A 17,085-nucleotide genomic window follows, 5' to 3' on the forward strand; every position below is an offset into this window, starting at 1 on the left:
GGCGGAGCTTGCAGTGAGCTGAGATCACGCCACTGCACTCCAGCCTGGGCGACAGAGCTAGACTCCGTCTCCAAAAAAAAAAAAAAAACAGATGTAGAAGCTGAGGTCCACAGAGAAGTGATCTGCCAGGCCCGGCGGGGTGGCTCATGCCTGTAAATCCAGTACTTTGGGAGGCTGAGGTGGGTGGATCACCTGAGGTCAGGAGTTTGAGACCAACCTGACCAAGATGGACAAACCCCACCTCTACTAAAAATACAAAACTAGCCAGGCGTGGTGGCGCATGCCTATAATCCCAGTTACTTGCGAGGCTGAGGCAGGAGAATCGCTTGAACCTGGGAGGCAGGGGTTGCGGTGAGCTGAGATCACGCCATTGCACCCCAGTCTGGGCGACAAGAGGAAAGCTCCATCTCAAAAAAAAACATAATGTAAATGAACTCTGTAAATTGAATACACTGGTGCACAAAAAAAAAAAAAAAAGAAAAGAAAAGAAAGAAGTAATCTGCCAAAGATCACATCACATTGTTGGTGGCAGAGCCAGGGGGGAATCCTGACACCCCAACTTTCCTGCTTTTGGACACACCTATTCATGGGTTGAACTTACTGGCAAGGAGTATTGGTTTCTGGGCTTCAAGGACTGCCCCTTTCCTAGAGCAGTGCACCCTGTGTGCTAAGCTCTCCCTCTTTTTCATGCTTTTATATTGCTAATGCTGGGGGTGAATGAAGATCTAGGGAAAGAAGAGGGACAGGCAAAAATCGTGGGCTTTGGAAGCCTCACTAAAGCTGAGAGAAAGAGAGAGAGAGAGACAGAGAGAGAAACAGAGAGAGAGAGAGAGAGAGAGAGAGAATGAATATGAATCTGGGATACACAGAATTACTATTGACTGAGCTCCTAAAAGTATCTCTGATTATTCTCACAAAAACCTTGCAGGATAGGTATTGGCCTCATTTCCCGATTGATTGATTGAATCATTCATTCACTTAACATACATTTTCAAATAGCTGCTGAGTGGCAGACATGTGCTAGGTGTTGAGGATATAGCAGTGAACAATTCAGAATGTAGTCCCTGCCCCATGTAGCTTCCAGTCTAGTGCAAGGAAAGACATTTAAAAAGATTTTACACACACACACACACACACACACACACACACACACACACGCACACACTGCAAAATATGGTAAGTGCCACAAAGGAATAATTTGCATTGCTAGGAATACAAGAAGTAGCTTGATTTAGATTAAATGATTAGGGAAGGCTTCTTTTGAAAAATATCAATTAATTGGTTAATTACTTAATTGAAGAATGAGGGCCTGGTGCAGTGGCTCAGGCCTATAACCCCAGCACTTTGGGAGGCCAAGTGGGAGTATTGCTTGAGGCCAGGAGTTCAAGACCAGTCTAGGCAACATAGTGAGACCCTGTCTCTATTTAAAAAAAAAAAGAATGAGGAAACTGAGGGTGAAACGGGAATTGTTCAAGATTACTGGGAAAGTCACTATCCATCCACTCATCAACTGTTTCAAGTTATTTTCATCCGGTGCTCTCACAAGGGCCTGCAGAGGAAGGAGCAACACTGAGTTGAGGAGGGGAAGGTTGATTTCATTGCTTAAACTCTGCCAAGATTATCTAAGTGTTTGGTGATTGCTATGTGCTTTAAGAAAGGCGGCCAAGGGGCCGGGTGCTGTGGCTCATGCCTGTAATTCCAGCACTTTGGGAGGCTGAAGCGTGCAGACCACGAGGTCAAGAGATCGAGACCATCCTGGCCAACATGGTGAAACCCCGTCTCTACTAAACATACAAAAATTACCTGGGCGTGGTGGCGCTGCGCCTGTAATCCCAGTTACTTCGGAGGCTGAGGCAGGAGAATCGCTTAAACTGGCGAGGTGGAGGTGGAGGTTGCAGTGAGCTGAGATCGCGCCACCGCACTCCAGCCTGGCGACAGAGTGAGGCGCCGTCTCAAAAAGAAAAAAAAAAAAAAAGACAAAAATGAAAGGCAGCCAGGGTTATGCAGAGAGCCCTCATCTAGTTGGCAGGAGCTGCGGATCCCGCTCCAGTTGAAGGACATTGTCAATACTTAATCACTTTGGGAGAGTCATTTCCTCTCGCTGGGCCTCAGTTTTCTGACCACAAGTGCCTTTTGAGTCCTAATGGTAATAAAAGATCAATAGGTGAGTGACTGGAGTGGGAGTGCTCTCGACCACTGGCTCATGGGAATAAGTTATTTGCTTCAAACTAAGTCTGCAAATTACTGTTTGCCTTGAGATTCCGCATGTAGGATTTTTCTAAAGCAAGGCAGCACTCAGTTCTCTGAGTTTCAACTCAAGGTCAAATCACAAAGTTTTGGGGTCATTATTCCAGAAAAGCAAACACGGGGTTAGGAAATTTGAGGATGCCTAAGGCACTGTACTCATGTCCATCTCCCGCGTAAATTAACGGACTAGGGCCGGCTTTGGCCCTCAACAAAGATGGCACCCGCCCTAGCCTCGTCTTAAGTGCCCTCACAAAAAATGACAGCCGGCCTTTTTTTTTCTCTTAGTTTTGCTGGCATAAGCACGGACGCTATGCCCTTAGTTAAGATGGCACCTACCCCCGCTTCCCTGCCCGTCCTCTGGCGCCAGCCGGTCGGCTTCACTGCGTGCGCCTCGGTGACCCCGCCTCATTTCCGTAGGAAGAAGCGCCGGGAAAGATGGCGGCGTCTGTGGTTTGAATTCCAGCGGCGCCGCAGGAGTCTGAACAAGCGCTGGGGTGGAGGGGGCGGGGACCCTGGGAGCTCGGCGGGTCGCTACCGCGGAGGGTACTAGTGGCGCCGCCGCCACAGACACCAACACCGCCACCACCTCTGTATCCATGATGGACTCGGTGTTGGAAGAGGACGTCACCCTCCCTGGGACGCTCAGCGGCTGCAGGTGCGGCCTGGGCATTGGTGGTCTTGGTAACCGGGCCGGGGTTCCAGCTGATGGGGTTTGGCTCTAACGCGGCCTTGAGGTTTGCTTTTGAGGGTGTCTGGCCAGGGGCAAGTGTGTGGGGTGGGCTCCTTCAGAGAGGGTCTCTGGGGGGCCCACCAGCTGACACTCTGGGGGGCTGGGAGCCGCGGTCTGCACCACAGTTGCCTGTAGCATTGCACCACGTACTTTGTAGAGGGCTTGAAGAACAAGTAAGCGGTTTTGTGAAAGACTAGGACGAGGGTGGGGCCACTTGGAGTATCCAGTTAGTGGGGATTGGTGGAGAACAGGGACCTTGAGGGCACCTGATGGTTCACTCTGGTTTGAGGGTTTGTTTTCATTATGGCGAGTATAGCCGGTATGCCCAGACTTTGCTTTTTGGGTCAGATAGTGGCCACCCAGGAGGGAATGGAGTGCAATGGTTAAGAGCCGTGGCTGGAGTTGGACAAAACTGGATTCAAATCCAGCCCTGTAAACTGACTAGCTGTGTAACCTTGGTAAAGTGATTTCACCGGCTTTCCCATCTGTAAAATGGGCTAGTAATATCCACCCAACAGAGTTGGAGTGAGGATTAAAAGAGGTGATGCCTGTTGCGCCATTAGCTTGGCAAGTGTAGTGCCTGCCACATAATCAGTGCTTAAAAAATGATCTTGTGTTGCCGTTAGTGTTATTATTACTACTGTCATCAAAGGTGATATGAATCAGGGAATAATGGCCAAGAGTGGCCTCCCATGGACCTGCCCCAAGAGACTGGGAGTCCCCATTGCTGGTTGAGCTGGGTCTGGTAGGAAGGCCTAATAGCGCACTACACTGCTCCAGGGCTGGCCCCTGTGGTTATCCTGGACTCCTGGTTGGAGAGTGAGTAGAAGAAAGAAGAGGAGAGCCCTGACTGAGAACCTGCACTGTTTATCCAGCTCTACTAGGGACAAGCTGCTGCTTTTAGTCAACAGATCCTAATTGAAAGGGTGACCATGGTATTTATTGTGCTAACTGGGACACTTTTAAGAGTGAAAAGGGCCAGGCGCAGTGGCTCACCCCTGTAATCCAAGTCCTTGGGGAGGCTGAGGTGGGCCCATTTCTTGAGCTCAGGAGTGTGAGATCAACCTGGGAAACATGGTGAAATCCTATCTCTACAAAAAATACAAAAATTAGCCAGGCGTGGTGGCATGCACTTGTAGCCCCAGCCACTCGGGAGGCTGAGGCAGGAGGATTGCTTGAGCCTGGAAGGTTGATGCTGCAGTGTTCATGCCACTGCGCTGTAGCCTGGGTGACAAAGTGAGGCTCTGTCTTAAAAAAAAAAAAAAAGTGAAAATAATATTTATGCCCGGGCAGCAGACATACATAGGGCCTATCTTGGGTAAACCTGGACAAATGGTTTTTCTGTTTATTGAGAACCTTCATGTATCAGGCACAGACTAAGATGCTTTGCAGTTCCTGTCTAATTGGGTCCTGTGATATTTCATCATGCCCTTTTCTGTCTGTTTTACTTCCACTGCCCCAATATATTTGGAGTATGGCTTCTCTCCTGTATTGTCCTTTGCACCTCTAATAGTTTTTTATACTACAGTTTGAAAACTATTATTTATTTATTTGAGTCTTGCTCTATCGCCAGGCTGGAGTGCAGTGGCGCGATGTCGACTCACTGCAACCTCTGCCTCCTGGGTTCAAGCAATTCTCTTGCCTCAGCCTCCCCTATAGCTGGGATTACAGGAGTGCACCACCATGCCTGGCTAATTTTTGTGTGTTTAGTAGAGACAGGGTTTCACCATGTTGGCCAGGATGGTCTCCATCTCCTTATCTCGTGATCTGCCCACCTTGGCCTCCCAAAGTGCTGAGATTACAGGTGTGAGCCACCATGCCCAGCCTGAGAACTATTTTTTAAATATAAATCTGCTCTTCACACTCTGCTGCTTTATGCTTTTAATGCTGCTTATTGCTGTTATTGTAACTTCCATTATTATTCTCTCAGATAGCCATTCTCATTTCAGTGCTTGTTGGCCAAACACTTAGGTTTTGGGGTCCCAGGCCTAGCTGGGTTTCAATCCCAGTTCTGCTACTTAACAACCCCTTGATTTGGGGCAAGTCACTCATCCTCCATGACCCTCAGTGTTTATCATCTGTAAAAGGGGTTGGTGTAAAGCCTAGGGTTGGCATAAGGATTAAAATGAATCTTCAAAAGTTTAGCTCAGTGTCTGACCTGGAGTAACTACTCAGCAGAACAGCAAACATTCTCCTTTCCCTCATCTCCCTCCTTTACAGGACCTAGATACTGCATACATTCCATCTTAACCATTTTAAAGCATGGTTCAGTTGTATTAAATCTATTTGTATTATTGCTGAACTGTCACCACTATCTATCTTTGTAACTCTCCATCTTGCAAATGCAAAACAGAAACTCTGTCCCTGTTAAAACAGTAACTCCCTATTCCCCTCTTCTTCCAGCCTCTGACAATCACCAGTCTACTTTCTGTCTCTATGATTTTTTTTTTTTTTTTTTCCTGAGACAAGGTCTTGCTCTGTTGCCCAGGCTGGAGTGCAGTGGAGTGATCTTGGCTCACTGCAACTCCCGCCTCCAGGGTTCAAGCAATTCTCGTGGGTCATCCACTTAGTGGCTGGGACTGCAGGCATGCCCCACTACACCTGGCTAACTTTTGTACTTTTAGTAGAGACAGGGTTTCACCGGGTTGACCAGGCTGGTCTTGAACTCCTGGCCTCAAGTGTTCTGCCTGCCTCGGCCTCCCAAAGTGCTGGGATTATAGGTATGTGCCATTGCACCCAGCCTGTCTCTATAATTGTGACTACTCTATAAGTATCGCATGTAAGTAGAATAATACACTATTTGTCCTTTTGTGACTGGTTTATTTAATGTAGCATTATGTCCTCAAGGTTCATGCATGTTGTAGTATGTGTCAGAATTTCTTTCCTTTTTAAGGCTTTTCTTTTCAATTTTTTTTAGAGATAGTCTTGCTCTGTTACCCAGACTGGTCTTAAATTCCTGGGCTCAAGTGATCCTCCTGCCTCTGCCTTGCTAAGTGCTGGGATTTATTCTTATTGTCCTTTTGATTATACCCTTAGGGTGTGACATGGTAGGTATCTCATTGTGGTTTGTTTGTTTGTTTTTTTTTTTTTGAGACAGAGTCTCACTCTCTCACCCAGGCTGGAGTGCAGTGGTGCAATTTCAGCTCACCACATCCTCTGCCTCGTGAGTTTAAGGGATTCTCGTGCCTCAGCCTCCCAAGTAGTTGGGACTACAGGCGCATGCCAGCACGCTTGGCTAATTTGTATATTTTTAGTAGAGACGGGGCTTCACCATGTTGGCCAGGCTGGTGTCAAACTCTTGACCTCAGATAATCCGCCCACCTCGGCCTCCCAAAGTGCTGGGATTACAGGAGTGAGCCACTGCACCTGGCCCTCACTGTGGTATTGATTACACGTTAATGGCTACTGATGTGTTGAGCATCTTTCCATGTGCCTTTTAGCCATTTGTACACTTTCTTTGGAGAAATGTGTATTCAAATCCGTTGTCCATTTAAAAAATGTGAATATATTTTGACTCAGCAATTCCCCTTCTTGTCATCTATGCTAGAGAAATCCTCATACTTGTGCATAACAGGACCTTATAAGGACATTCATATGACAATATGTGTAAAATGTGTAAAAGAAAAACTTGGAAACAAATTGAGTTATTATCAGTAGGGGATTGGGTAAATACACATCCTTTCAAAAGTATCTTTCAGACTGTGGCCCATTGGTAGCTCATGAAATTCAATTTAGTAGGTTGCAACCAGGATTTAGAAAAGTAGAACAGAATAGAAAACATTTCAAGGATGAAGAGTAATATTTCTTCTGCGGCTCATGGTCAGTAAAGTTTGAAGAACAGTGCTGTAGAAAGCTTTGTAGGAGTTAAAAACTTTGAGGCATATCTATTTGTGCTGTCATGAAAACATCTTGAGGGCATATTAAGTAGAAGAAAGATACTGTAGCAAGATATATACTGTTTGATTGCATGTGTTTTATTTTTAAGCAGCAAAATTAAAACTAACTATGTAAAAACACATAAAAAGATCTGGAAGTTACAGGTCTTTTTGATAACAGTGATTACCTCTTAGGTGGGTACTAGATGGGAGTGAGGAGGAGCCAACGAGAACTTTAGGCTTATCTGTATTTTTTTTTTTAATTTATATATTTTTCTCTAATTAAGAATAAAATAGAATGAAAAAGGGGTTGTTAAAAGACAAAAGTGAGCTCGTTGGTGTAATCGTCTGAATGTTATGTCTGGTCTCATTCACTGCTCTCATTAAACAATTTGTCAAGGAGACAGTCCTGTTGGGTCTTGTGGTTTGAATGGACATTTGTTGCTGGCATATATAGGCATAGAAAGAGGTCACTCCTTTTTGGTAGCAATAGAGCAAGATAGGAGGATGAGGTGGTGGAGCTCAGGTGACGGTCCATTCAATCACTCAAAAATTGTCCACAGACAGTTGCTACAGCAGGGCGCGATGGCTCACGCCTGTAATCCTAGCACTTTGGGAGGCTGAGGCAGTCAGGTCACCTGAGCTCAGGAGTTTGAGACCAGCCTGGCCAATGTGGTGAAACTCCATCTCTACTAAAAATATAAAAAATTAGCTGGGCATGGTGGTGCATGCCTGTAATCCTAGCTACTTGGGAGGCTGAGGCATGAGAATCGCTTGAATACGGAAGGCGGAGGTTGCAGTGAGCTGAGATCACACCACTGCACTCCAGCCTGGGCGATACAGTGAGAGTCTCCAAAAAAACAAACTGAAACAAAACAGAAGAGTCATTATGATGGCTGTGCCCTGTGCTGAGTGATGGAAACCTTATGCCTCAGTCCATTTGGTCCTTACCACCACCACCACCCCCCCCCATCCCCAACCTCAGGGAAGGCGTCAGGGGTACCAGGGTGGTGTAGGTTCAGGGCAGGGGGTTAAAGTCAGGCTGGCTTGGAGTTTCCAACCTATTAACTTTTGGGTCTTTGTTTTTCCTCGTTAGAAAATTAAAAAAAAAAAGGTAACATTAAGAATCACCACCGCCGGGCGCGGTGGCTCACGCTTGTAATCCCAGCACTTTGGGAGGCCGAGGTGGGCAGATCACAAGGTCAGGAGATCGAGACCACGGTGAAACCCCATCTCTACTAAAAATACAAAACATTAGCCGGGCGCGGTGGCGGGCGCCTGTAGTCCCAGCTACTCAGGAGGCTGAGGCAGGAGAATGGCGTGAACCCAGGAGGCGGAGCTTGCAGTGAGCCAAGATCGCGCCACTGCACTCCAGCCAGGGGGACAGAGCGAGACTCCGTCTCAAAAAAAAAAAAAAAAATAAGAATCACCACCTACTGCAGAAGGCCTATGGTGAGGATTAAACCTGATTTTTATTTCAAACATTCAGTTTAGAAAATGGACTTCAGTCCTGTGGTGAGGATGAAAGGGAAGGCTGCCTGTCCTGTGCTGAGTGCGGTGCTTGTGCAGAATGGGTGCTCCACGTAAGGCAGGTTTCTTAGATTGTGCTTTATTTTGCACGTGAGGAAACTGGTACTCCACCATGTGTCACATTTATGTAGGAGCTTTGGGCAGTCCACACACAGGCTAGCAAGGGGAAAATGCACTGGGATCCTGGACTTTGGGCTCGGCTTTGCCAGTAACTTTTGTGATTTTGAGCAAATAAGTTCTTAACCCATTTCTGGGTTTCAGTCTTCTCATCTGTGGAGTAAGATCATATCTGAGCCCTTTTGTTTTGCTTACCTTGTTTTTATTTCTGGTGAGTCTCCCTGAGGCCCCAAACTTAATTATAAGGCTACAAGTGAATGATCAGAATGGAAAGTGGGAGCTGCTTGGGGCTGGAGGTGTGGTTGGAACTGACTGGAGGATGCAGATGACAGAGGTTCATAGCATTTTAAAAGTGGGTAGGTAAAGCCCAAGTGGAAAGTTGGCAGGATCCAAGCAAGAATTTCTGCATTACATAGTGGTTTTGTCTAAGAGTTGGGATGTCAAATGTTGTTTTTCAAACTTCAGTGTTTGCCTGTAGGAAGTTTGTCTAAGACCAAAATCTTTGGCTTTGTTTGCTAGGTACTTTTCAGCTGTGATTGATCTTGGCTTGAGTTATTCATGGGCAGTTTCAGCCAGTGGGAGTTAATGTAATGGCTCTGGTGGAGAGAACCCCAGATTGAGAATGTAGGACCAGACCTTAGGCCGAGCTTGGCCAATAGCCTGGTGTGTGTGACCTTGGGCTTCTGGACCACTGTCTGCAAAAGGTGATGGTTGAACTTTATTTTAGTTTTTAAAATTCAGTTTAGAAAATTGACTTTGTCCTTTTAGTGATGTTTATTGGAGGAAATTGAGAATTATACAACATTAAAAAGGAAGAAAACCTCTCATTTCCCTACTGATGATGACTTTAATATTTCAGTGTATTTCCTTTGTCTTGTTATATATCTATAGCCCACCTATTTCCAAAATGGACTTGAGGTGACTTCAGTATTTATGTACTGTATGTATTTGTTTTCATAATTGAGGATGTATTCTGTTTGTGTTTTTTCATTTGCCTTTCTAGGGGACATATTTTTTATTTTTTTATTTTTTATTTTATTTTTTGAGACAGAGTCTCACTCTGTCACCCAGGCTGGAGTGCAGCGGCGTGATCTCAGCTCACTGCAACCTGTGCCTCCTGGGTTCAAGTGATTCTCCTGCCTCAGCCTCCCAAGTAGCTAGGATTACAGGCACCTGCCATAATGCCTGGCTAATTTTTGTATTTTTAGTAGAGATGGGGTTTCACCATATTGGCCAGGCTGGTCTCGAACTCCTGATCTCAAGTGATCCACCGGCCTTGGCCTCCCAAAGTACTGGGATTTTAGACATGAGTCACTGTACCCGACCTGGACACATTTTTTTTTTGGATCATTTTCTTGATGTTGGAATTTTATGATGTTTCCAATTTTTTGCCTGTTTTTGATCTTGAAGGTACATTCCAACTCCAGAGTTTGGTGGTCAGGCAAAATTGTCTGAGGAGCACAATGAATTTGAATTTAGAGGCATGGAAAGAGCAAACTGCCAAGAAGTCAAGCTGAGTTTCCATCAGCTCCTAGTTTACAGTGTGGGATAGGGAAGCATTCGTGGGGGTTGGACGTAAAAGACCTGGCTTCTGGACCTGGCTCTCTACTGAACTGCCATGTGACCCTGGCTAGGACAGTGAAATTGTCTGGGCCTTGGAGTCTTCCTTTGAAAAATGTGTGCACCCTCAGGAAGTTAGGCAATTCTAATGATGGTAAATCTTTTTTTTTTTTTTTTTTTTTGAGACGGAGTCTCGCTCTGTCGCCCAGGCTGGAGTGCAGTGGCCGGATCTCAGCTCACTGCAAGCTCCGTCTCCCGGGTTCACGCCATTCTCCTGCCTCAGCCTCCCGAGTAGCTGGGACTACAGGCGCCCGCCATCTCGCCCGGCTAGTTTTTTTTTGTATTTTAGTAGAGACGGGGTTTCACCGTGTTAGCCAGGATGGTCTCGATCTCCTGACCTTGTGATCCGCCCGTCTCAGCCTCCCAAAGTGCTGGGATTACAGGCTTGAGCCACCGCACCCGGCCAAATCTTTTATAAATTGTAAAGCACTGTAGGTTTCAAGGCGACATGATATTTTGCTCTCATTTGTGGAGTACCCACAATATACTGGACCTTGCTGTGTCTTGTTTAATTGCCAGTTACTCTGTGAGGTAGCTGCTGTTCTCCTTTTACAGTTGAAGAAAGTGAGGCTCAGAGAGATACATGGCAGAGCTTAGAATAGAATCCAGGATAGTGTCTTTTGTGTCACACCACACCTCCTATTATGGGTTAGTTTTCTGTCAATGTCTCCAGATCCTCACTGAATGTATTTATGTAATTCAACCAGGACAACTTCTTGGATCAGCGAATTTTGCATTGTTTGACATTCTTAAAGCATCTAAATTGGTGTCTGATTCCCAGAGGTTGTGATAGGCATATTAGTGGTCAAAATGGTAATAGTAACAACAATAATAGTTGCCATTTATTGAACATTTACTATGTGCTTTGTGTTTATTTACATGAACTAATTTAATTTTTACAGGGAGGGCATGGTATCCCCATGTACCAGATTAAGAGAGTGAGACTCAGAAACATAAGTAGCTTGTACTTGTCACAGTGCCTCTGCCAGTAGCACATATTTGGAACACAGAACATGTGATATATGACTGAAGGAATGACATCACTGAAGGTCACTCAGCTATCAAGTGTTGGAGCTGGAACTCAGACCCAAAGCCTGAGTTCTTAACCTCTGTGCTTCATGCCTCATAGGTAGCTCAGCTGTGTGCGTCCCTCCTGGCCATGGGATGATTGTCATGTGCAGTCCAGACAGTCGTAACAGTTTCTGTTGTTCAAACATTAGCTCATCTGTTATCTCATGTGTTCTCTCCTAGTGGCCTTGTTCCCAATGTACCAGATGACCTAGATGGCATCAACCCCGATGCTAGGTTGGGAAATGGTGGTAAGTACACAAAACCAGGCCTTCTCTTGAGTAAAGAACAAAGAAAGTAGACATTAGACTGTGAGCATCTTGGGCTTTCATGTCTCTGGGGCCCAGAGGCTTCCCTGGACTGGCATACAGTAGGTGCTGAGTATTTTTTGTATGTATTGATTTGCTCTCCACCTCCTTTCATAAACACTGGACTAGAGGAATTGTTGTCCTTTTGGCCATACTTCATGAGTTTCATTTGTTGCTACTAAACCTATAGGGACTCAGTCAGCGTTTGCTGAACTGAACAACTGCATGGAGGCTGGACATTGAATTGGCGGCTAGGCCGGTGGCTGGAGGCCCAGGAGAGCTGCCATCTGGACTCTAGCGTGCCAAGACCTTCCTGGCAGGCTGCTGGATCCTGTTTGCCGGCTGAGGCCCAGCATTCCTACACGGGCCTGCCCTTTGGAGACAAATAGCTGGTTAGACCACAGGAGACGGCACTGAGTAAACAAGTAGCGTATTGTGTTTAAGCTGGATTATGAGGAGACTTTGCAGTTTGGGTCTAGCTAAGCATTCTTCATAATTTTTATTTCTGAAGAAAGTGAATGCTTAAGCGTCTCTGTGGGTAGTGCGAGTTTTTGCAAAATATCTCTAAGATATTTTGACTTGTGTATTTTTTTCTCTTTTCCACAGTGCTGAGATATGTGCAAAAGGAAGGAGATTTTGGAGCAGACAGGAAAAGAGTCCCAAGGTTTATTTCTGGAAAATCCCTTAACTTACAGGGCACCCTCATGTTTTCCTCAGGAACCTATTAACTTTTACTTTATTTTTACTTTTTATTTTTTTGAGACAGGGTCTTGCTCTGTCACCCAGGATGAGAGTGCAGAGGTGCGATCACGCACACTGCAGCCTTGACCTCTTGGACTCAAGCGATTCTCCCATCTCAGTCTCCCTAGTATCTGGGACTACAGGTGTGCACCAAGACATCCGGCTAGTTTTTGTATTTTTTGTAGGACGGTTTTGCCATGTTGCCCAGGCTGGTCTTGAATTCCTGGACTCAAGCGATCCACCTGCCTTAGCTTCCCAAAGTGCTGGGATTATAGGCATGAGTCACTGCACTCATTGGCAGCTTTTACTTTAAATGCAAAATCTAACAAGTCTGATGTGAGATGGAGTCTCGCTCTGTTGCCCAGGCTGGAGTGCAGTGGTGCCATCTCGGCTCACTGCAACCTCCGCCTCGTGGATTCAAGCAATTCTCCTGCCTCAGCCTCCCGAGTAGCTGGGATTACAGGCATGCGCCACCACGCCCAGTTAATTTTTGTATTTTTAGTAGACACAGAGTTCACCATGTTGGCCAGGCTGGTCTCGAACTCCTGACCTCAGGTGATGTGCCTGCCTTGGCCTCCCAAAGTGCTGGGATTACAGGCATGAGCCACCGTGCCTGGCTGGCTTATTTCTTAATTTAGCCGATAGTATACATCTGTTTCATGCCCAACTCTGGGCTCAGTGCTAGAATTCAACCTCAAACGTGTTTACACTTAAGCTGAGAAGACAGACAAACACTTATGAGAAATCGTATGATCAGTGTCAGGAGCAAAGACGTATCAAGTGCTGTGAGAGGGGATTAAATGGAGATTTCCTCTGGTGTGGAGGTGAGTCAGGCTAGAGTTTCACAAGAAATTGATATTGGAGCAGAGACCTGAATAAGTCGGATGTAGGTAAGGCAAAAGGAGGGGATGAGCATCCCAGACACAGGTGAGGGCATGGCCCATTTGAGGTACAGGAAAACAAACCAGTGTGCTCTTCACAGTCTGCCCTGCCCATTCCTTAGCCTCTTTTCTGCTAAGTGGTTTCTGAACACCATCCCCACTCCCACCTCTGTGCTTTTGCCCTGGCTGTCTCTCCTTCCTTTTGTTCCTCATCTGCCCAGTTCCTGCTTGCACCCTCTTTAAGACTCAGCTCAAAGCTCACCACCTTTTTTGGCTCTCCCCAGGCTGACAAAGGTGTACTTTCCCCTCTCAGCATTGTGTATTTCACTTTGTCTCCTCTCATTTCATTTATTCCTGTTGGCTACTTTTAAAGTATCAGAATCAGACTAGTTCTCAGCCGCCTATACTCCTTCCATCCTACTCCAAACCACCATGATCTGCGGCCTAGATTATCCCAATGTTCTCCTAACTGGTTTCCCTGTTTCTCTCCTAAGCCCCTTACAGTCTGTTCTCAGACAGGCAGCCAGAGGGAGCCTGTAGAAACCTAAGTCGAATCATCTTACTCCTTAGCTCCAAATCTTCCAGCGGCAACTCAGAGTCCTTAGAAGAGTCTAAAAACTGTATACAGTCTGTCCCCGTTTACCTGTCTCACCTCCTCTCCTGCTGTCCCCCTTTGTTTATTGAGCTCCAGACTATTGGCCTCTTGACTGTTCCACAGACCCACTGGGGACCATACTTCCACCTCAGGCTTCTCTCTGAATGTGGAGAATTCTCCCCCAGGTAACTGGTCCTTTCTCTTCAAGTCTGCCCATATGTCACCTTCTCAGTGAGACCTTCCTTAACCACCTTACTTAAAATGGCAGTCCTCACCCCATGCCTCCTATTTCCTATCCTTACCTACTTTTTCTCCATAGCATTTATCACCTTTTAACATATTATGCCATTGTCCTTTCGTTTTGTTTATTGTGTTTCCTCCCTCTAGACTATCAGCTGCATTTGTTTGTTTTATTTCCTGATGTTTCCACATCTAGAAAGGGGCCTAGCAGAAAGTGGGCTCTCAGTGCATATATTTTGGAAGAATGAACTTATTCTCTCAGCACACATTTACTGAACACCTACAAAGTGCCACGGGTATTCAGCCTGATAACAGTTAGTTTAGATCTCCATCCTGCCCACTCGATAGGGAGCCTCTTGGGTGCAGGATTAGTGTCTCCTTCACCATTGTTTCCTCAGCACACAGGATGGGGCTTGGCACTGAGTAGGTGTGTAATACATGTTTGTTCAGTTAAAGACGCTGCAGAGAGATTTGGTTGTTGGCACAGTCTTTAAAACAGGTCAGCAATTTCCGGTCCACTGCTTGCTTTTGAAAATAAACTTTTATTAGAACGCAACCACTTTGTTTCTGGATTGTTTGTGGCTGTTTTTGTGTGACAACAGGATTTGAGTAGTTGTGACAGATTTTAGGCTTTGCATATGGCTCACAATGCCTAAAATATTGTCTGGCATTTTAAGAAAAAGTTTGCCAACCCTGCTGTCAAGTCAGTTAGACGTGCTTTGTTGTAATTACTGACATGAGAAGATGACACTTTGTTCAGTAAAGTAATTTCACGAAATAAGGAAGTACGTATCAGGACAGTCTGCTTTGCAAAATGCCTGACGTGTTTGCTGTGTTCATCCTCTGATGTGCGCATTGTTACCTTGGGGTTAGTTTAAGTAATTTGTAAATTAATGGTTTAGAGCTTTCCCTGGACTAAAATCAGTAAATCACAACAGACAGCAGGTACCAGCCGCGTGCACTATGGAAGCAGTTCATATTGTTTTCCTCTCTGGGCTCTATTCCTCAATAGGAACCTTGAGCAGTTTGCATGCTGTGACGTTTTCCTCTATTTTACCTTTTTACAGTGCTCCCAAATGTGTCAGAAGAAACAGTGTCTCCCACCAGAGCACGGAACATGAAGGACTTTGAAAATGTAAGTGGAAATACCAAATTACTGTCCCCAACAAATCATGTCTGCTGCCCCTGTCCAGCCAGACCCAGGAAAGCTGTGTTTCTTGAGATCTAAGTTTGGTGATGCCAGAGGTAGGAGAGGTGCCATGTCTCACGGACATCCTCTGTGAGACTTTTACGTCCACATGCAGTCAACCGTTATACAAGGGCCAAATATAGGTTCTGATGGGATCAGCAGTTTTCAACTTGGGGTGAAACTTTTAGTTTTCAACTTTGGTTTTCTAGTTTGGTGTCTTTCTGGTGTCCTAAAGGTGAGGATGTTTCCATGTTGCACAGTTGAGGGGAGCTGACATTTGTCAAGGGCCTTACTATTACTATAAGGCATGTTATTTATGGTCCTCTATTTGATGCTCACTGCAACCTTTGAGATATTTTGTATTATTCCCATTTTACAGATAAAGAATCTTAAGACTAGGAGAGACTTGTTTATGGTCATATAATAGATAAGTGTCAGAGTTGGAATTTGAATCCAGGTTTTTATTAATTCCAAAGCCATTATTCTTTCCATTGCATTGTGCCTCCCCTTGCATTTTGTAAACTTTTATCTTTGTTGCTCTTGAATGAAATGTGAGTAACCTGTACCCAGTACTGTGTAGTTTTTTTTCTGAGAATGGATTACTTGGTGATAGATTTGGCTTCAATGCCTAATGTCTTCCAGCATTGTGTCTTTCATTTATTAGTAGAGGGGGTTTGTTGTCAAGTAACAGGAAAATAAGGTTATTTTCCCAATTCCAATTCTCTTTAACAAGTTACCTGTTCAGTGCTCTCATTTATCATGGGAAGAATTAGACCCTTCTTCATTTGTAAGCAAATGAAATCCATACTATGCAAGACACAAGAGATATTTATCGGAGAGAAGATGGAGGACACAGAGAGAAGGACATTCCACAATTATGTTTCTCTCTCCCCAGTTGTCTTTACAGAACAGAGCGGTGCTGTCTCTGGATTTAATTTAGAATACTCATTACTGCTAATAGTTATCTGCAAACCACCAGTGACCAATTGAAGAAATGACTTGTCAGATCTCTAATGGAAACAAGTAATTTCTGAGCTTTGAGTTGTTATAATTTCAGCTGTACAACTCGATCTATGCTGTGGGGTCTGGGGCCTCAAACGAATGAGATTTGATTATTCTACATCTTGTATAATTAAAATATGCTCTACTATTAAATGGTTGTTCCTGTTTTATCGTAAGAGTAATAACAGCTACTGTTTATTGAGCTCTTGCTCTGAGCTGGGCACTTTAAGTGCTAAGCTCTTTGTATATGTTACTTTAATATTAAAGCGACTCTGCAAGATGGTTATTTCATTTTTGAAGGGCACAGCTTTACATTTTATTTCTAAATTGGAAAATTTCACAGGATATTAGAATTTTGGTTTCACATCTTTTATCTGCTTATTGAACGGAAAGGAATCCCAGAATTGAACACAACCCTCTTTATTATATATGGCAGAAACTGAGGCCCAGGAATGTGACATGGCAAAATTGTTCTCAGAGGCAGTCTGTGCTGCCTGAGGCCCATGGCTTCTGGAGCCAGGCTGCTTATTTGTCCACATCTCCTGGGTGCCCTGTGGCCGGTCACTTAACCTCTCTCTACTTCCCTCATTTTAACAATGGGCATGATAACAGTACCTACTTCATAGGGTTGTTAGGAGGATCGAATGAGTGAATATTTGCAAAGCACAGAGTACATTCTATGTGTTTGCCATCACTGCTTCTTCCTTTTCTTACTATTACTGTTATAATTACTGTTATTTTTTCCCCTCTCCCATGTGATTCAAGTTCCCCTTGTTCAGATGTGTTTTTGGTGACCTAAATCCTATTTTTCTTGAAGGTGAGGGAGAGCCTTCTATGCCACCAACATGTTTTAGGATTTATGTTTTTTTCTTTTTTTTTTTTGAGACGGAGTCTAGCTCTGTCTCCCTGGCTGGAGTGCAGTGGCGCGATCTCGGCTCACTA

At 45.0% G+C, this 17,085-nt stretch overlaps 1 protein-coding gene across 3 annotated transcripts in view; it reads left to right on the forward strand.

Annotated features, from left to right (window-relative positions):
• The first annotated feature begins 2,651 nt into the window (after positions 1-2,651).
• The window catches only part of CDK5RAP2 (CDK5 regulatory subunit associated protein 2), a 201,248-nt gene continuing 186,814 nt past the window's right edge, over positions 2,652-17,085 (forward strand). For all 3 annotated transcript variants that reach the window (XM_011927417.1, XM_011927418.1, XM_011927419.1), the window contains exons 1-3: positions 2,652-2,902; positions 11,371-11,438; positions 15,020-15,087. In XM_011927417.1, coding sequence (XP_011782807.1) covers positions 2,844-2,902; positions 11,371-11,438; positions 15,020-15,087 — 195 coding nt within the window. In that variant the 5' untranslated portion in view covers positions 2,652-2,843. The remainder of the gene's footprint in view (positions 2,903-11,370; positions 11,439-15,019; positions 15,088-17,085) is intronic.

This window comes from Colobus angolensis, unplaced genomic scaffold (genome assembly GCF_000951035.1).
Source record: "Colobus angolensis palliatus isolate OR3802 unplaced genomic scaffold, Cang.pa_1.0 Scaffold71, whole genome shotgun sequence".
Taxonomy (NCBI): domain Eukaryota; kingdom Metazoa; phylum Chordata; class Mammalia; order Primates; family Cercopithecidae; genus Colobus; species Colobus angolensis.